This window comes from Tiliqua scincoides, chromosome 2 (genome assembly GCF_035046505.1).
Source record: "Tiliqua scincoides isolate rTilSci1 chromosome 2, rTilSci1.hap2, whole genome shotgun sequence".
Classification (NCBI taxonomy): domain Eukaryota; kingdom Metazoa; phylum Chordata; class Lepidosauria; order Squamata; family Scincidae; genus Tiliqua; species Tiliqua scincoides.
Window position 1 is genome coordinate 81356902 of NC_089822.1, and position 22158 is coordinate 81379059.

The 22158-nt window shown below is 41.4% G+C and overlaps 1 protein-coding gene across 1 annotated transcript in view; it reads right to left on the bottom strand.

The window, feature by feature from the left end:
• Positions 1 to 22158, bottom strand: part of MLLT3 (MLLT3 super elongation complex subunit) — a 143053-nt gene that overhangs the window by 21739 nt on the left and 99156 nt on the right. The window contains exon 7 of the mRNA XM_066614726.1: positions 641 to 719. Within this exon, the coding sequence (XP_066470823.1) occupies positions 641 to 719 (79 nt within the window). The remainder of the gene's footprint in view (positions 1 to 640; positions 720 to 22158) is intronic.

The window sequence follows — 22158 nt, forward strand, 5'->3', positions numbered from 1 at the left end:
CAACCACTTCAATGACACTGTAACAAGTATATCAGAGAAGATATCAGATCCAAAACTACACATTACATGTAATGCATTACCAGTATTGAAGGTTCAGGAGATAGTGTAGCCAGGTGGGCCCTGAGTCACTGTCTGACTCAGAGGACTCCTGACACCTCCCTGCTTGCGTTTTAAAAGAAAAAACAAAACAGCAGAGACTAACACCTGCATTATACTTAATACATGGTTTGGCTCTGAGTTGAGCTTTGAGATAACAAGTAGAGTGTAGCAACTCCTGTAAATGAAATCCAACATGCAAAATATTGTGCTTTAGTAATTCATCAGATACTCTGCTTATGCATTTGAGTATTTTGAGATTAACATTGTTACCCACCCTCAGTCCCTGGCTTAAATACCGAAGGGCATAAATATTTAGAAACAACTATTTAAGCCATTTCTGCCCAACGTTGCATATATGCAACTGGGACCAAATATGTACACCTGTGGGCCGGGCAAAAACGAGTTAACAGAAAAAAATAAGGGTTAAACAGAATCTACTACTTCTGAATTAAGGCAGCAAGAAAAATGCAGTCCTGGCATGACATCTGTTATCTTTGCCTGGCTTTTGCGCCACCATCAGTTCCTTTCCCTTTAATGGTACCTTGTTGTCGACTGTTCTGAGATGGTGTAAAGCTGGAACTGGAGCTGGAGCTTGAACTTGCAGGACTGGGCTGCTCAGACTTGGGGAGGGGATAGGGGTGGGGACACAAGCACAACAGGAAAGGAAATTAGCACTTCATTTGCTCACAACTAATTAGAATTTACTTTGCAAAAAAAAAAAAATCTCAGGTCTGGTCAATTCCCCAGTAGACAAAGCTTTTCTTGCTATATTCCATTGCACTGAGATGTCCAAAGTGCATGAGATAGCTCCAAAGACAATGGACGCGCTGTTATGGATCATGACTGAACAGCTATATACAGTTGAGCGAGTGGCTATGGAGTTCACAAAAACAAATAAAATGCATTTAACATTCAAGCAACCTAGCATTAAGTTGTGGCATGTCACATTTTAGTTGCCATGTTTTCACTGAACAAATCCCAATTCAGGAAACCTAGGATGGAGATGACTATGGACTGAACTGGATATGGTAGAAATGTATAGGGAATATAGAAACAAGTAGAGCTTGCATTTTAATAGCACTATTGAATAAACTCTGTCCCCTCAGCTTTCAACTAGATTTGTAAGAAACTAAGGATTTATTCAGAATAAAGATATAACATTACTAGGCAGTACATTTTCTGTATGTTGTGGACGTATTTGTCCATAGCAAGAGCAATGAAATTATCTGAATCTATCCCATAATACACTAATACATCCCTAATTCAAGTCAAGGCTGTAGCAAACCAATCTTGGTCAGGTGGGGCTAACACATTTGTAGACAAGGCTTCAAATAAATGAGGGGAAAATCAGATATTTTCAAGTTTGACTGACCCATGTGATATATGGACCCTTGAGGTGATATATGGTAACCTCAAGGAGTGGTTTAGCAAACAGTAACTATGGATGTCTACCTTCCATCACCACTATCATGGCAGAATGTAGCACAACTACCATCATGAGGCAGGCCAGCTTTTTATTGACCACCACTGCCACAGAGCCAAGTTGCTGGCCACCCTCAGGTGAGCACTTCCCAGCAAGGTACAGGATAAGCTACTCTTCACACTGAGAGGGGAAGGGAGCTGAAGAGAAAGAAAAGAGTGTGGTGGGACATCTTGAGTCCGGAGAAATTCCTTATTGCAATTGGGGGGGGGGGAGGCAGAAAGAGCACTAGATGCCTTGGGTATTTTTAAACAAATGTGCTGTTCTTAACAACAAACTCTCATTCTTTAAATAGAGGATGTTCTGTTGCAAACGAAAAAGCTCAATTTGCAAAAAAGTCTCCAGGTGGGGCAGTGTATCCACTATCCCCACCCCAGCTAACCATGACTGAAGTGGTTCTCTGAAAGACATTTGCAGAGAAATGTATACAGTATACGCTTCACACCCATTCCATTAAAAACAAAACAAAAGCAACACAACCCCAAAGAATAAAATGTTCAGGAAATGTTACATCTCTGCTGCCAAAGACATGCTGTATGCTGCTGACCTTTATGAAGCCACATTCTGCTGCTGTATGCTGCTGACCACATTCAAGAGCAAGATGTGGGAACACAAACCACTTCTATGGGTAAAGTATACAAGTACTCAACACTGTAGACAGTGCTTCCTCTTTCCCACAGCAGCGCTTCATGGAAAAAAGAAAGCTGTTTTGACCTGCATTTCAGTAATTTCTCATCTTCAGGATGGTGGATAGCAAAGGTAGACAAGGTGTCCTTTGATAATGGGATGAACAACTGAAATGATATACATGCATGCCAGAAAATAAAACACCAGAGCAATGGTCAATCTTGCTCTAATCATATTTCAGGCACACTGTCGGCCTTTTAGAAACTTTTAAAAAAGAGATGTACCTTTATATATGTTTCTCAGTTATTTGTCCCTTATTGATTAGAAAAGGGAAATATTTGGTGTTCATATAAATACAAAAGATACTCTGAGAAGGTTTCTTGGTGACATCACAAGCACCAGCCACTCAGTAGTGGGCATTACAAAAAGGTGTAGAACCAAATTTTTCAGAGTTTGTCCCTGTAAAAGAAATATATGCTACCACATCCAAATGAGATCTATTAATTAAAAATAAAGTTTTAAACTGTCTTTGCTCTTAAGACTGCAATCCTGTACAGTTACGACTACTATGAAATCAAGACATGAGTTTGGGTTAGGAAAGAGACATCTGTGGTGGATAGCATAATGCAATCCTCAGTATTTCTGAGAGCCCTCCAATGCCTATCTTGTTCTGGCTGAAACACAGGCCTGCACCAGCTTTGCTGCGAGAGCTTTAAGCAACATAAAACTGCTCGGTTTTTGTCCAAGTTAATATCCTAAATCTGCACTTGTTAATACTATAAATTCCCTTCCTAATTAATAAAACAGTAAAACCCTGGCAAAAAATAGCAGCAGTAATATCTAGCTCCTGTAAAATTCACCGCTAATTTGCACTTTCATGCATTCAGCTTACATAAGCCCAACAGTTGCACTTCAGTCATAAATCAATCTATTGTAATGAGAAGGCAGATTTATAGCCTTTTAAAGCTTTGCTTCACAATCAAACAGTTTGTGAGGCAAGTTAATGGAACATCTCTCATTTTCTGAGGGTGGTTGGAGAAAACAAATGAGGGGGGAAAAGGGAGTTAACATCTGTTCCTCTTCGATGAATGACCTCTGTAGTTCTCACAACTGGGACTGAGTCTGGAGAAGCAAGTCATGCTCTCCAAAGCAGACATGAACCTCCAAGCGTGTACAACCATATACAATGCTTGCTTGCTCTGCTACAGTAATTCTTACATGCACAGGTAAACCTGCTGCAATTTGTAACTCTCAAAGCCAGTGGCAAACATTGTGTGAACCAGGCCTAGACAAGTAAGATTCCATGTGCAACTATCTAATTGGTTTAAGGTGGACCCAGACCACCTTATGGTCTGCTCAATGGGTGCTCAAACTGAGTGGGGGAACAATTCCACTCACTCTATGACCTGTAGAGTCTATATTCTTGGACATTTCACTGAATAAGGCACAAGTAAGAACTAAACGGGATGGACCCAGCTAAGTGGTTTAGGAGATGAACCAATTGCAGACTGAAGAATGTGAAACATATGGAGAATCTGGTGAGACACACAGCAAATGCTGTGAATGGGTACAGAGATGTAGCCACAAAGTACCAGTCATTTCCTTACTTCAGGTTAACTGTGGATATATAAGATTTGATGAATATATGCCTGGTTAGTACGCACGCTGCAATATGACTACTACTTCACCCATCATTGCTATTAGCCATGATAGCTAAATGGAACCTGAAAGTCCAGATGCAGTATCTCTGTCCAGTGAGATAGTAATATCTGGTATATTAGGCACACACAAAAAAACAGAACAGGGCCATTTCCTTCATATATAATTTAGGAGCTTCCTAGAGGCATTTGGCTGGCTACTATAAGAAGGAGAATGCTGAATGGACAAGGTCTGATACAACTCCACCCTTTCAGAGATCAAAGCGGGATCTATACCAACTATTTTGGAAACTTTGACATTTAGGCTATTGTTGACAAAGCGTTCAAAACACTTTGTGCCTTACACCCTCCCAAACCCCTCCTGCCTGGGAAATACACAATGAAACTCACACACAACTAAAACATACATGAATTATTCTTCAAATTCAGATTATGCTGAGAGAAAAAAGCAATCTCATGAGACTCCATTTAAAATGTTTCCTAAAGGAAAGGCTGAACTCTTTTACTTTATCAGATACAAAATTAGTAGGAGAATTTAGCATTAGTTCCTGAAATTTAAAAATAAATTAATGCACAGCATTCTAAGCACAAAGTCAGAGCTTTTACTATACCAAAGAAAATTAATAGTAAGAAATGTTTGCCATATATAAAAAGATGAAAATAAGCCTCTGTGCATTAACATAGATTAGTGTCTACTCAGCTGATAGCTTCTGGTAACAAGTATTGTCTATCTCTTGAGCAATGCTCTGGATGTTTTATTGGCTGTTATCCCAAAGATTTTGGTATTTATAGCATATGTTTCTATCCTTATCCACTGCCTTCTAAAAATCAGAAACCTTCCTTTTCAAAGCATAGGGTTGAATCAAAGATTGAGCTTCTCCAGTAGATATCCCAGGAGAATTTGCACGTTTTCACCACTTAGTGACCACAAATGTTGATGTGTATGCAAAAAGATAATTAGACCACACACAGATCACCACCAGAGCTTTTACAATACCTGATATCACCTCAGACAATACTTCAGATGGAAGCCATTCAGCATGTTCAGCCCAAAGTTGGAGGATAAGACAGCAAAATACTCATGGGTGATAAAGTAGACAAAGTGCTACTAGCAAAAGGTCACTTATAAATTCCTCACACTCAAACAACATTAGTATATCAATAATATTAATTTAATGATTAAAGTTTAATGCATATTACTACATTACTATATGTGATCCACTGTACAGTGCTCTTTACAGTTGCACAAGAGGAAGCACAGAAAGGAAGTCTACAGTTGAAATATGTGAGTCACCTTGAAATTGTTTCTGGATAATTTCATTTGCATTCATTTCAGGCTGTCCCCAAGTATCAAAAAGCCATAAAGCAAACAGCTGCCAGCAAATAATGACTGTTTAAAAGAGAGAGATTGAGTGTACGACTATAAACAAGGAACAACACATGTCCTAGGTGTTTTTGAGCCTCTAGGATAAGTGGCTCCTAGGCAAAATCCAGCCACTTTTTGGCTATGTCCACCCACCCACGCAAAATACAGAGGTGGCAAAGGGTGTGGGTGAACAGCATCAGTAACAATAGTACTTGACAGTAGGCCAAGAGTCCGAAACTTGGTATTCCCTTATCATAGTGGCCTTCTGGCAAAAGTAGCTGCAAAATACTTTCTTTTGTTTTCAGTAATTTGTTCCTCTTCTAAGGCATGAAGCCAAGTTGTTGATTTTCTTATAGTTCACTAGACACGCAGGTTGCTAGGCAAATCCATTATGCACCATGTTTGGATGTGAACTCCTGTAGGTCTGAAAACATATCCCTTTAAAATAAAATTTTGAGATGTACATGTCAGAGCAAGAATGTTATGCAGCAAGCTAGCTGAGGGAACTACTTTGGATAGTTTGCAGAGTACAATATTCATATTGGAAAAGAAGATGGCATGCACTCAACCTTGTTTTAATTTTGTAAACTATTTTATGTTACAGCGATACTACTGCACATTTGTTTTTGCATTCAGGATACCCTTTCCACAAGAAACAATTTATGATGCTGTATTTCTCTCTTATAGCAACAGTATAACGTTTATTATGCAAGTCCAAATATATGCAGCACTGTGCAGAAAAGCCCTTAATCCCTCCTGTGCTTCCAAATGTGAAATGTTAGCATATTTTCTTTTAAATCCAGTGAAGCCTTAATGTGGTCTGCATGAAGAATGCCCAGTCATTTTATTAAATCAAATTTTCATAATTTCAGACAATGTCTCTCAACTATCCACATAATACTAAACATATTGTAACAAACCTGCCTTCCAACCTCAGCTAATCAAATGTAAACCTTTCAAAACATTGATGGTAGCCATAGTCATTCTATCATTACAAAATTTTTTCGAGAATCAAGTGATAAACACAACTGGGATCACAATCACGGCAGTTGTTCTGAGGGCACCTCACGTTAATCAATGGGATTAATTAAGTAGTCAGAAGTATGCTTGTTTTGCATTGTTTGAACACAGAATGAGCCCTCCTGAATCAGGCCTAAAGCTTGGTAGTCCTGCATCTAGCTTCCCACAGTGGGCAGTCAGCAGTGTCACAGGGGGAAGCCTCTAGAACAGGGGTGTCCAAAGTTTTTGGCAGGAGGGCCACATCATCTCTCTGACACTGTGTTGGGGGCTGGAGAAAAAAAAAGAATTAATTTACATTTAAAATATGAATTTACATAAGTTTACATAAATGAATATATTAAAGATGAACTTATATGAATGAATGAAGGTCTTGCAATAGCTCAAGGCCTATAAAAGGCCTTGCACAAAGCAAGGTTGGCCTTTCCTTTGCTGCCACTACTGCATCACAGTCGTGAAACAGCAAGCAGAGGAGGAAGCCCTCATCCCACGGCTCACGAGAGGTTAATCAGCCGCCCTTACGCTGAGAGCAGTTGCATTGTGCCAGTGCGGGCTCCAACAAATCTCTGGAGGGCCAGAGGCTCATTGGAGACTGGGGGCTCCCTGAGGGCCACATTGAGAGGCCTTGAGGGCCATAAGTGGCCCCAGGGCTGGGTTTTGGGCACCCCTGCTCTAGAAGGTTGACAAGCAAGGCGTGAAGGTAATAATGCTCCCCTGCAACTGGTATTCAGGCACATACTGCCTGGGTACCTGAAAGGTGGACGATATCCATCACAACTAGTAGTCAGAGATAGGTACCTATTCAATGTACAAGAATAGCTTGCCCATGGAGAATTTGTTTATCAGCAACATCCCAACTTTATTAGGTTACCTTCAATGGTGTCTTCTCTAACAAAGCAAACATCAGAACTATTTAAGACTGTATCAGCTAAGAGTGCAAAAATACGTGAGCTCTGAACAACATCTAACAAAAAATAGTTAATAAAATTGATACAATAAGCAATGAGATATCTAAGATCATGTCATGATGCATACACTGCATTCAAAGATTATAATTTGGCATGTCATTCCCCTCCCCCACAGATACTGTATATATTAACAAGGAGTCTGTCTGTACTTCAAGAACATTAGATAAGAACATAAGAACAGCCCCACTGGATCAGGCCATAGGCCCATCTAGTCCAGCTTCCTGTATCTCACAGCGGCCCACCAAATGCCCCAGGAAGCACACCAGACAACAAGAGACCTACATCCTGGTGCCCTCCCTTGCATCCGACATAGCCCATGCATAATTTTGTATGTCTCAATCATGTTCCCCCTCAGGCATCTCTTTTCTAGACTGAAGAGGCCCAAACGCCATAGCCTTTCCTCATAAGGAAGGTGCCCCAGCCCAGTAATCATCTTAGTTGCTCTCTTTTGCACTTTTTCCATTTCCACTATGTCCTTTTTGAGATGTGGCGACCAGAACTGGACACAGTACTCTCCAGGTGTGGCTTTACCATTGCTTTGTACAACGGAAACAAGCAATAAATGTCACCCAGTCTATGATTCTGCTCTATATCACTACTTTAAAATTTATTTTTAAAAATGTATATCCCACCTTTGCCTTGCCAAAGCAAATGCCTAAGACAGTGTACAGGTTTCCACAAAAACAAAAATAAAGCATACAATAAATAAAACTATATATGAAACATCTGAATTCTATCCTCTGTGCCTGCTTACCCTCTCTTGATACTGACTAAAGAAAAGCTATGTTGCATTTGAGTTTTGATAAAAATTTTCTTCTCCCCCCCACACTCTTTCTGCTTATTTAAGGAGATTTTCCTGACAAATTAACTGAATGCACATAAAATTTACCAAATGCGATTGCAAGTCAGATACTGTCTAATATTGACCATTACAGCGGAATCATTGATTTCAGATGTAGATGCTGAATATTTGCATATCTGATAGCATTCAAGATAAATATTTATGCAGGAGTCTTGGGGGGGCAGGGTGCTTCAGTTCTTCCATTTACTTATCAGTGCTGATGCCATAACAAGGTCCTGAAGGCACTGGGTTTCCATTGGCTTAGCTGCTTTGATTGAAGGACTGGGCAGCCTAGTGCTAGGCAGTTGAGTACTTAATGAGTCCAGTAGTTCTCTGAATTCTAATGTCCTTGAGCAAAATTTAGCAAATTAAACAACTTCATGCATGGTAGCTTGCCAAAGACTTTGAAATGATACCCTTGTTGCTGGAAATAGACAGACAACACTGGTAACTTATATATGAAGTCCCTAATGAATATTTGTCTGTTTAAATGCATACACATCAAACACTGCTGAAAATAGTATTAATAAATCAAGCAAAGCTATGAAATACAGAAAGTGTTTTCTTTGGCTTGAATTATGATGTTTTACTTGCAGGAATTTTCTGCTGATTATGGTTCACTGCCAAAGCAAATTTTGTTAATGAAGGTTTCTAATATATATGTATATATAATCTCTCTCTCTCTCTCTCTCTCTCTCTCACACACACACACACACACACACACACACAGAAGTAGACTTCCTACACAAACAGTCTTTTCTTTCCAGCTTCCTTTTCACATGATAGTCTTTTCTATCTTTTACACTATTAATTATTATTTTTACACTATTATCTTTTACAAAATGACTATTACACAGTCTTTTCTTTCCAACTTCCTCTTCACATGATAGTCTTTTCACAAATAGTCTTTTCTTTCCAGCTTTTCCTTTTCCTTAAATGTGATCTTAATATCCTACTGTTTATTACTGAACACACCAGTACAATCAGTAATCTCTTCAGACTACCTATTTGCACAAGATATAACAGAATGAAATTATGCTATACACTCAGAAGTGCACCAAGCTGAAACTGGTAATAGAAAGTATATTTATACACTGAGGAAAACTTGCTGACTAAATATACACATCCAATGGTCCTCTCTCTGCACATGGAGATAAACAACAGTATTTTTTGCAGCTAATAACAATAGTCATTTAGTCAAACACTGGCTGGAGTACTCTAGCGCTCATGCGGAATTCCAAATGCTAACAGACTCAAAGCAGTGATTCTTACATTTTGATTGTCCTAAATGCCATTTCCTGCTATGAAAAATGGCAAAACAGGGCTCAGAATCTCACTCAGTCCCATGGCTGTTCTTCTCTGGTTTCCATTATCCTCAGCTATGTGAAGAATTCTCTTCTCTTGTATTAAGGTATCAGAAAAGATATCCCAACACTTCAGCTAAAATGTCTTTGACCAGATAATGGAGCACATTATCACCTCTTTAAAACTTCCTCTTCAGATTTATCTCTTAATTACCAAATTATTTTACAGATACTTTACCCAGAAGCTGGTGAGAAGTGGAGACTGAATACAACCACCATCTGCCATGATCCAAACTGACACCATTTTATCTTTCAAAATGACAAATCTCAATTCCTCCAAATTTGTCTACAGGTTTAACAGTGCTTAATGGCGCCCTCTCTCTTTCCCATGTAAACTGAACATGTGCACCTTACTTATCTGACTACATGGGGCCATGGATTTCATAGCAAGGTTAACATTTCAGTAGCTTCCTGAATGCCAATTGCAGCCTTTCTGAGGTCATGTCCCAGTGATACTGTCACTTGATTACACAGCAGGTTTTGTTCCCAATTTCACAGAATCTAATATGCAGAAGGGGCTGCTTCCCGACTGCGATCACTTAATGACAGTGAAATACAGATGGGATCATTCCTAACTAATGTTGTCTTGCCAAGTACCTAAAATTGAACGTGCCAATTAGAGCTCTTAATCTTCCCACCTAGACCAGTAATTCAATTCACAATAATGTGCTGTGAGCTAACTGCAATAGTTTCCTGCGGCAAAAATTATAAATTAAAGGTTCTTGCATGATCCCAAAAGAATCAGCTGACATAGGAGTCTAGTTGCTTTGCTCTGCATGATTCTTAACTAACTTATATCCATAACCAGACTCTACTAGTCCATTGGGGCAGGGGTGCCCAAACCCCTGCCCTGGGGCCACATGCGGCCCTCGAGGCCTCTCAATGTGGCCCTCAGGGAGCCCCCAGTCTCCAATGAGCCTCTGGCCCTCCGGAAATTTGTTGGAGCCCGCACTGGCCCAACACAGCTGCTCTCAGCATAAGGGCAACTGTTTGACCTCTCACGTGAGCTGTGGGATGAGGGCTCCCTCCACTGCTTGCTGTTTCACAACTGTGACGCAGTAGTGGCAGCAAAGGAAAGGCCAGCCTTGCTTTGCGCAAGGCCTTTTATGAATGAAGGCCTTGAGCTATTGCAAGACCTTCATTCATTCATATAAGTTCATCTTTAATATATTCATTTATGTAAACTTATGTATATTGATTCAAATTTTAAATGTAAATTAATTCTTTTTCCCCCCAGCCCCCGACACAGTGTCAGAGAGATGATGTGGCCCTCCTGCCAAAAACTTTGGACATCCCTGCATTGGGGGATGGATGGACTGTCTGTAGTTAAAGCATTAGATTCGATTTCAAATTCCGAATCACTCCAGATACACAAATGCAATAGAATAATCTGTCTTGGGGGATGTTTCCTGTATTGGCATCAGTGGGCATGTCCAGATGGAAGAGGGTCCCAACGTCCCAGTATTCAGTGTGAGATTCATGGCCCAATCCTATGCTGGTTACTGCTGGCGGACCTGTCATGTGTGCTGCCGCAAACATGGCATAAGATGCAGTGTGGCAGCCTGGAGGCCTGCTGCGCTGTTGGCAAAGCCTGCACCTGCTACAGCAAGTAGGTTCTCCACTGGCTGGGGGGTGGATGGTGGAATGGGACAGGGGAGATGTTACAGGGTGGCGGAGTGTGGCAGTTCAGACCCAGGAGGGACGGGGCCAGCAACCATGGGTACTGTCACATTCTAACCTCCCAGGACCAAAAAACCTGATGAGATGGTCCAAAGTTGCACCAGATATATCACTGGAGCAGATCCAAGTAGCCCAATAGAGGCTTCTGGGACTTTACTTGGCATAAGAGGACAAATCCCCCCCCAGGAGACCTCCAGCAGCCTATGTTGGTTTCATTGGAGGCTGCACCAGCCCAGCTGGATTGCAATGAAGGACTATCATTAGGATTGGGCTGTCTGTCAGCTCTGTCCACTGTTTGCCTAGCTAGTACAATACAGGTCCAACCTTGTTATACACAGATTTACACGGATTTGACTCAACACGAATGGCCACTGCAAATGAGAAGGAATGTGCTGATCCCTGGAGAAGGAGAAAAATGAAACCCCTTTAAAATGTTTTTCTTACTGTTGTAGAGATTTTTATCTCAACATGATGAGAAGAGCTCTTTAAATGAAAGGAAAACAGTCCTTTACAATAGAGAGAGGGCAGCCAGCTGACAATCCATCAATCATTCTCTCTCCAAGCGACCCCCTCCCTTCCCCCTGAACACCTGAAAGAAAGATAATCCTTTCTAAGGGTCTGAAGAGAGACTGATTGTTGGACTGTGGTCTTAATGACTCTATCTTAACATTACAAAGATCAACAAGGCTGTTTTTAAATCACCTGAGCAAAGGCACTTAATTTTTTTAATTGATTTGCTATAGTTTGATTTTTGCCATCCATGTGAGTTCTGGGAATGGAACCCACGCGAATAATGACACTCAACCTGTACAAGTATTTCATAATTCAGATAGAGTGGAGAAAAGGGGACACAGTTTTAACTGGTAGCAGGGCATTTTTTTTTTTTTTTTGTAACTGTAACTGTTTCAGCGCACATGCTGAGAGGCCTTTTGTACCTTGCCCAATAAAATGTAAAGCTGAAGAGACCATTCATTTTCAAGAGGACAATTATATTGTACTGGATGTAAAGAAGTAAATTAATCTCATTAATTTCATGTGAATTTTGGCTGCAATACTTTGATATAATCCAAGCTTTTGTGGCTTGTTATTCTTTAAGTAGAGATATCACATTGAGTTTTCTTTTTCGTTTAAATCAAATGTGTGCTCTTTTTTCAGTCTCTTATAGATGTTATAACTCACGCTGAAAGCGTACACTAAAGAATGAACCTTTTTTTGGTAAACAACTTTTATAATGGCAGAGTTAAGAAAATGTTCACTAAAATATATGACAGAAATAATGATGCAACTCTGATATTTATGCTTGCCTTATTTCCCATTCATGGCACAAGTTACTGCTGGATGGTGGCAAGCATTATGGAAAATTGGGAGGACCACAAGCTGGCAGCATGTGAGAGAAGACCAAGAGTCTTTAACTCATCTTGAAAAGTTGATAACTGGTAACCTAAGAGGTCAGCACTCAGGTGTCAACTCCTCCACATACACATCCAAATACTTCACCCTGGCTAGACCACCCTGACTAGATGTTTTCTTCCAAGTCTGCTTGTCAGGCGCAGAAAGATAAGGACAAGAGCTAGGATCCAAAGAAACGCATATTTAATCCCATCTTTTCATCATTTAGCATCGAAGGAAGAGATATGAAGTTTCCATTATCATTCACAAACAGGGTTTGTGGGAAACAAAAACCATCCAGTGAACCTTACTTTGTATTGAAATTAGTGCCCTTATATCTAGTTTGTATTGAAACTAGTGCCCTTATATGAAATATCCCCTTCTTTATCTGGCAGACTTTTGTAATACAAGTCAGCAAAGGCACATACATTTTTTAAAAGGCTCAAGTGTTTTCTTAAATCTACTATGTTTCAACTTGGTGCAAATCTATTTTAATAAATCAGAACAATCAAGTCCCTATCCTTTATTAAGTGACTACACCTGAGAGAGACGGAAGTCAAAAAGTTGCTTAGGTCATGCCTAGCAAGACTTTTGCCCCTAAATGCATTTTAACCACTGACTCAGTCTGCAAATATCATTTCACCTTTTAAAGGGAGTGTATAAAATAAACTTGGAACATAATCCTGTCACAAATGCGCAATTGCGCCTCCCTGATTTTAATGAGAAAGTTCAACACATGTTTAAATCTCTTCCACTGAAATAAGTAATGTTAGGACATTTTGGTTGAACTGAACTATGTTTGAGTGTAAGCATCAAATGGACATTCAGTTATTACATCTTCACATGAAGGCTGAGAACGCTATGAATCAAAAGCATGCATCAGCTTTTCCCAGTTATCCAGTAATAGATATCCACCAATACAGCGTTTCCCAAACTGTGACTGGGACCCACTAGGTGCATCATGAGCCAATTTCAGGTGGACCATGTAGCACCTAGCTCAGCCATCATTGAAAATACAGAGCTGCTGGACAGGGTAGGCTCCCGGTGGGAAAGAGGCATGGTGGAAGACAGGATGCTGGAAAGGGGGGGCTGTGTGGTTGGAGAAGGATCCAAGGCAGGCAGAGAAGGACTGTGGGGAGACTTCTAGGGATGATCAGGCTTTGTCCCAACCTCAGGCGTGCAGCAACTCAGCTGCCCAGGTGGGAAGTCTCAGGGCTGGAGGACGTCATCTTGGAGAGGTGGGAAACAATCCCCTAGGGGGGACCCCTTCTTCAGGGGACGGGCCCGTATCTGAACGCACTCAGGATACTCCTCAGCAGGAGGGGGATTGGGGGCTTCTTGTAGTGGAGGATTCGATTATTAGAAACAGAGAGGGGGCTTTGCAACGGATGTGAGGACCGCATGGCGACTTGCCTGCCTGGTGCGAAGGTTCTCGTCTAGACAGGCTGGTAGACAATGCTGGGGAGGTGGTAGCGGTTGTGGTGCATGTTGGCACCAACGACGTGGGCAAGTGTAGCAGGGAGGTCCTGGAGGTCAAATTTAGGCTTTTAGGAAGGAAGCTGAAAGCCAGAACCTCAAAAGTAGCATTCTCTGAAGTGCTACCTGTTCCACGCGCAAGGCCAGCTAGGCAGGCGGAGATCAGGGGTCTCAATGCGTGGATGAGACAGTGGTGTAGAGAGGAGGGTTTTAGATTCGTTAGGCACTGGGGAACGTTTTGGGACAAGCGGGGCCTGTACAAGAGGGACGGACTTCACTTGAACCAAAATGAAACCAGACTGCTGGCGCATAACATTAAAAAGGTGGCAGAGCAGCTTTTAAACTGATGCCTGTGGGAAGGCGGACAGGAGCTGAGGGGCATCTGGTTCGGGACTCCTCATCCCTATGGGACGAGGATGGGGAGGTTAGAGAACAACAAGACAAAGACAGAGTAGGAGAAGAAATTGGGAATGGTAGCATGATGGGATGTGATAGACGGTTTGGCACAGTGAGAGGATGCGGGGACAAAGGAGCTAATAAGCAGTCCATCCTGGGGCATTCCATGTACAAATGCTTTTATGCAAATGCCCGGAGTCTCCGAGCAAAGATGGGAGAACTGGAATGTCTGGTGACAAGGGAAAACACTGACATAGTGGGCATAACGGAAACCTGGTAGAATGCGGAGAATCAGTGGGATACCGCAATCCCGGGCAATAAACTCTACAGGAGGGACAGGCAGGGGCGTGTTGGAGGTGGGGTGGCCGTTTAAGTTAAGGAAGGGATAGAATCCAGCAAAGTAGAGATTGAAGGCGGGTCTGACTCCACCGTAGAATCTCTGTGGGTTAAATTGCCAGGCCTGTGGAACGATGTAATACTGGGGGCGTACTATCGTCCTCCAGACCAGAAATCGGATGGGGACCTTGAAATGAGGAAACAGATCAGGGAGGTGACAAGGAGGGACAGGGTTGTAATCACGGGGGACTTCAATTATCCTCATATAGACTGGGTCAATTTGTGTTCTGATCACGAAAAGGAGACCTGATTCCTTGACATGCTAAATGACTGTGCCTTAGAGCAGCTAGTCATGGAGCCCACCAGAGGACATGTGACTCTGGATTTAATATTGTGTGGTACTCAGAACCTGGTTAGAGATGTCAATGTTATAGAGCCATTGGGAAACAGTGATCATGCTGCGATCCGTTTCGACATGCACTTCGGGGGAAGAATACCTGGCAAATCTCTCACAAAAACCCTTGACTTCCGACGGGTGGACTTCCCTCAAATGAGGAGGCTGGTTAGAAGGAGGTTGAAAGGGAAGGTAAAAAGAGTCCAATCTCCAGAGTGCATGGAGGCTGCTTAAAACAACAGTAATAGGGGCCCAGCAGAGGTGTATACCACAAAGAAAGAAGGGTTCCACTAAATCCAGGAGGGTGCCTGCATGGTTAACCAGCCAAGTTAGAGAGGCTGTAAAGGGCAAGGAAGCTTCCTTCGGTAAATGGAAGTCTTGCCCTAATGAAAAGAATAAAAAGGAACATAAACTGTGGCAAAAAAAATGTAAGAAGGTGATACGGGAGACCAAGCGAGACTATGAGGAACGCATGGCCAGCAACATTAAGGGGAATAATAAAAGCTTCTTCAAATATGTTAGAAGCAGGAAACCCACCAGAGAAGCAGTTGGCCCTCTGGATGGTGAGGGAGGGAAAGGGGAGATAAAAGGAGACTTAGAGATGGCAGAGAAATTAATTGAGTTCTTTGCATCTGTCTTCAGGGCAGAAGACCTCGGGCAGATACCGCTGCCCGAACGGACCCTCCTGACCGAGGAGTTACATCAGATAGAGGTTAAAAGAGGAGATGTTGCAGACCTCATTGATAAATTAAAGATCAGTAAGTCACCGGGCCCTGATGGCATCCACCCAAGAGTTATTAAGGAATTGAAGAATGAAGTTGCTGATCTCTTGACTAAAATATGCAACTTGTCCCTCAAAACGGCCATGGTGCAAGAGGATTGGACGACAGCAAATGCTACACTGATTTTTAAAAAGCGAAGGGGGGGGACCCTGGAAACTATAGGCCGGTCAGCCTAACATCTATGCCGGGTAAGATGGTGGAATGCTTCATCAAAGATAGAATCTCAAAACACAGACGGACAAGCCTTGCTGAGAGAGAATCAGCATGGCTTCTGTAAGGGTAAGTCTTGCCTCACAAACCTTATAGAATTCTTTGAAAAGGTCAACAGGCATGTGGAGGCGGGAGAACCCGCAGACATTATATATCTGGACTTTCAGAAGGCGTTTGACACCAAAGGCTACTGAAAAAACTCCACAGTCAGGGAATTAGAGGGCAGGTCCTCTCACGGACTGGGATCTGGTTGAAGACCAGGAAACAGAGAGTGGGTGTCAATGGGCAATTTTCATAATGGAGAGAGGTGAAAAGCGGTGTGCCCCAAGGATCTGTCCTGGGACCGGTGCTTTTCAACCTCTTCATAAATGACCTGGAGACAGGGTTGAGCAGTGAAGTGGCTAAGTTTGCAGATGACACCAAACTTTTCCGAGTGGTGAAGACCAGAAGTGATTGTGAGGAGCTCCAGAAGGATCTCTCCAGACTGGCAGAATGGGCAGCAAAATGGCAGATGCGCTTCAATGTCAGTAAGTGTAAGGTTATGCACATTGGGGCAAAAAAATCAAAACTTTGCATATAGGCTGATGGGTTCTGAGATATCTGCAACAGATCAGGAGAGAGATCTTGGGGGGGTGGACAGGTCGATGAAAGTGTCGACTCAATGTGCGGCGGCAGTAAAGAAGGCCAATTCTATGCTTGGGATCATTAGAAAAGGTATTGAGAACAAAACAGATAATATTATAATGCCATTGTACAAATTGATGGTAAGGCCACACCTGGAGTATTGTGTCCAGTTCTGGTCGCCGCATCTCAAAAAAGACGTAGTGGAAATGGAAAAGGTGCAAAAGAGAACGACTAAGATGATTACTGGGTTGGGGCACCTTCCTTATGAGGAAAGGCTTCGACGTTTGAGCCTCTTCAGCCTAGAAAAGAGACGCCTGAGGGGAGACATGATTGAGACATACAAAATTATGCATGGGAAAGTGGATAGAGAGATGCTCTTTACACTCTCACATAACACCAGAACCAGGGGACATCCACTAACATTGAGTGTTGGGAGAATTAGAACAGACAAAAGAAAATATTTCTTTACTCAGCGTGCGGTTGGTCTGTGGAACTCCTTGCCACAGGATGTGGTGATGGTATCTGGCCTGGACGCCTTTAAAAGGGGATTGGACAAGTTCATGGAGGAAAAATCCATTACGGGTTACAAGCCATGGTGTGTATGTGCAACCTCCTGATTTTAGAAATGGGCTATGTCAGAATGCCAGATGCAAGGGAGGGCACCAGGATGAGGTCTCTTGTTATGTGGTGTGCTCCCTGGGGCATTTGGTGGGCCGCTGTGAGATACAGGAAGCTGGACTAGATGGGCCTATGGCCTGATCCAGTGGGGCTGTTCTTATGTTCTTAAGTCTGCATTCTGCTTTGACTTCCGAACTGGAATGTTTGCATTCCAAGCTTTGCAAAATAACAACATGATGCACGTTGTGTAATGGGACCTCTTGGTGACTGTGACTTCGGTCTGAAGACTAAATTGATAATGTCACTTCCAGCCATGACATGACTTCTAGGTTAATGACATGACTTCCGGTGGGTCCCAACAGATTGTCATTCTAAAAATGTGGGTCCCAGCGCTACAAAGTTGTAGCTACAAAGCTACAAACCACTGTACTAATAGATACCCTTAACAACTTTCTATGAATGACATCGAAAGCAGCACAGTTAAAGCCCAAATCTCACATTTCTTTTTGATGTGATTCTCACCATGACTTATCTTTACCATGCCACTGTGAATATTTCTTCTGAATGCTCCCTTATGAATTCAGAATCCTGCTGAAGTGCATTAGTAGTCACACATTCTCAGTTTGAGAGCGAGAGATGCTGCTTAATAATGGTATGCCACACGCCTGAGAATTACAGCTGAACACCTGAGGCAGCTTAAAGGCACACCATATTTTAATCAAAAACTGAAAATGAAAAAGACTGCTTTACAATAACTTTTTCTAACCCCCCACAATGTATTTAAAAATGGAATGCAATTATTCAAACTCCATATGGGCTACTATTTCATAACTACTATATTTTCCGTACATGTTATCTGCTAAAAGGATCATACTTGGCTTCAAGTCTTAGCAGAAGGGAGGGGTTTTTTTTTTAGTTAATAAAGACTGGAGAATGTACCATGGTTCTCCTCCCTCTCCCCCCCCCCCAAGGCAAAATAGTAGATGTAATGCCAGAAGTAAAGTTGCATTTTTATATTTAACTATACAGACATTAATGGTGAACCTTCTAAAAAGTTATTTAAAATGAACAAGCCACTAATTCTATAGAAACCTTGACTCCTGCAATAGACCATCTAGCACAGGTGTGCCAAATAAAAGGCCTGGTCCAGATGTGACAACATAAGTTCTTTATCTGGCCCACATGATAGTTGGGCTCACTTGGCATCACCATCAACTGCTGAGCAGCAAAATGATGCTCAGCAGAAGTGGCACACAGGCAGAAGTGAGGTATCACTGCTGAAAGTGCATCCCATGTGATAACTCGGCTCTCCCAGTGCTGCCCTGTCTCTACCAAGGCACTGGGAGGAAGAGATGGAAGGAGGCTTCAGAAGGTGAGGAACAGTATGAGGGAAGAGCAGACCAAGAGGGGTGAGAAAAGGAGTAACTGCGGATGCACTGGGAGAGCTCAGTTATTACGCTGGCCACCCTTTCAGCAGCTAAGGCATTATTTCGCAGAGCACTTCTCAGCGGCTGAGCTGTGAAGTAATTCCTCAGCAGCAGTGGCGCCTCAAAAAGGGCAGCCCATGTGATAGTTGTGCTCCCCCATATCTTGAAAATATGATCAAGATTCTGATATTTTCTGTCATTTGCAGCTAATGAGTTTCTAAATGAGAAATGCCTATTTCAGGTCATAACCTGCTTACTGATGTCACTTGCTGCTTAATGACAAGCAAGCAAGCAAGCAAGCAAGCAAGCAAGCAAGCAAGCAAGAGAAAGAAAGAAAGAAAGAAAGAAAGAAAGAAAGAAAGCAAGAAAGAAAGAAAGAAAGAAAATTCATCATTGTAATATGTAACTTGGCTCCAAGAGTAAAATGCAACTTCTCTCAATATCTACAGTAAACTTACACTTTAATTCTGCACCTTTCAGTTGTTTGCAGGTATTAATATTATGCACCGATCACAATAATGGCCCAGAACAGGGGTGCCCAAACTCCAGCCTGGGGGCCATTCGCAGCCCTCGGGGACCCCCATTATGGCCTGAGGGGAGCCCCAGACTCCAATGAGCCTCTAGCCCTCTGGAGACTTGCTGGAGCCCATGCTAGCCCGGTGCAACTACCCTCAACATGAGGATGACTGATCTCTTGCTTGCGCTGGCTAAGGGTTCCCTCCACTGCTTGCTGTTTCATGTCTGTGATGCAGCAGCAAAGGAAAGGCCAGCTTGGCTTTGTGCAAGGCCTTTTATAGGTCATGAGCTATTGCAAGACCTTCATTCACTCATATACGTAAGTTCCATCTCCAATATATTCATTTACATAAATTTATGCAAATTTTAAATGTAAATTAATTCTTTTTTCCCCAGCCCCCAACACCATGTCAGAGAGATGATGTGGCCCTCCTGTTAAAATGTTTGGATACCCCAGGTCTAGAAATTCAACTTCTCTCTATTTATTTTGCCCAGTTCTGTCACTAATTTAAAAAAATATTCAACTTTATTTTTTCCACCTATTCTGCTCTTCATTTCTACTGTATTAATTTATAGGTTTCAATTCATATAGTTAAGAGCATTTGTCAAAAGATTTACTTCTAACTTTCATTTTTTTTCTGTTTGATAAGATACACAGGAACAAAATTACAAATCAACACAAAACTACCACTACCTTCCCTCCCAAACTACAATTATTTCATTAACAGCCCTAGCCTGAAACAATCCATAACTGGTTCCAGGGTTTCAAGTTTTCCACTTTCTACAACAGCTAGAAATTTGTGTAACTTTTTGTAAGACCACCACCATATTTAATGATCATATGTTCAACAAAAACAAACTCTCAAGTATTCTGTTATCAAGCTGTTGCACTGACCCACAGAGGAAACTGGCAGGCAAAATTTTAATAAAAATCAAACATCCTGTGATTGAAGTTTTTCACAAAGTAGTTTAAGAGGGGGGGAAATCAAAGATAAAAGCAGAGCTTTTAGAGTTTTGAGTAGACTGGGCTATTCTCCCATTGCCTCAACAGCTATAAATTTTACAGGCTTTCCTTCCCCTCCCTCTCCTTGTTGCTTTACACTCTTCTGGCAAGAGCCAACAAAAGTCTCAGTGTGGAATTTCAAACGGCCTGAATATACAAGGGATTCTGGATAGTTTTGCTACTTCATATAAAAGGTTACTGGTATTTTAAAGGTACTATCACAGTGAGGAATAGTAAGAATGCTGTAATATTGATATTCAACTGATTTTATAGCCACAAGGTTTCTAAAAGGCAAACAGCAATATTCAGTTAAAATACAAGTGTATGAGCTACAGTGTATTTCAGTTTTGCCAATGAAACAAAAACAGGCACAACCTTACACTCAAGTGTCTAGCAAAACACTGTAGCCATGAACTACTAGAAACTCATGACATCATAGTAGATGTCCAGTAGTAACTACACCTGGACATCAGGGGCAATAGAAAATTGCATCTTCAAAAGATGTCATTGAAGATGTTACTGGAGATGTGGGTTGTTCAACAATTTTGCTTTGTAGGTATTTTGCTTCTGAATTACATAAAACGTTTACATTTTCCAACTAAAGTACAAAGAAAGCTGGCTGACATTTTCAGATGCTCCCAAAGTCACAATAATCATTCCTGTCCATCCAGGAGTGAATGCTGCCCCTGCAAATGGCACCACAGAGCACTACTGTCAAGATGATTGCAACCTGAATCTAGAAAATAGTTACCCTAGTAGCACGTATTTCAATTCTCAGCAATTAAAAAAAATATATATTGCTTGTGTAGAACAAAATAGTTCTCTAGAATCTACCATATTCCACATTCCCCACAAGGGAATTGTGTTTAGCTAATACTGTAAAAGCCACCATTTCAGCTACATTATTTTTCTCAAGGCCATTTACTATACTACTAACATGTAAATCTTTTTTCTTTGTTACAAATTATATTTGTAAGCAATTATTTTCCATATGCGGTACAGTACTAAATTGTTTGTCTCTAAGATAACAAAAACAAAGTTCCCGCTTGGAACTTATTATGCACTGTTAGTGGAAAAAGTTTGGAAGGGAAACACTATCTCAGCTATAGTTGTAATACAGCTAGTGCCAAATAAAGGAGGCTATTTCATCAAAACCCTTCCATATTATACAACTTTTACCAACAGTAAAAAAAAGTAGACATTATAGACCCACCTTAGAAATAGCATGACAGACCACCTCTTTGTGAGAAGCTTCCATCGGGTAAAAAACCCAACACTGATGTCTCTGCAGTGGGTAATTTATTGCCTGCTTGAGACAGTTCAAATAAGTCTATGAACAGGATGGAGTAAGAGACAAATAGACTGTAGGAGAGTTACAACTTACTCGGTTCGAGTGCATTGAAGACTTCCCAATCTCTGACAGGCACCATCTTCATTGCTAACAAAATGTGGGCATCTCATTCTACCTCTTTTACGCTTTTGGATTGTCTTGAATTCACTTCCTCTTAAAAGATGCTATTACAGACAAATTTTGCCCAGAATGCTGGAAATGCAATTTGCTTGTGAACTATTAGCTTGAATCATTATATTTTATGTTTGGTTGGGGGGGGGGGGGGACCTCTCTAAAATCCCAGACACGTCTAAATCCTTTAGCATTCTTCTTAGACATTTAGTTTCAAAGAGTCACACCTGGAATCTTCCTCTAATTATATTTAATTTTTAAAAGAAGGTAGTTAAACAAGTGAGCCTATTTAGAATTCTCTTTGCAAACTGAGTCCTTTGTTTGCAAATGCTGTTCCATTCCTTCAACTCATTAAAATGTTATTCCTTGCAAATAAAAAAGTCAACAGTAATAAAGGAAATCTAAATGCTCCTTCTAGCTAGGAA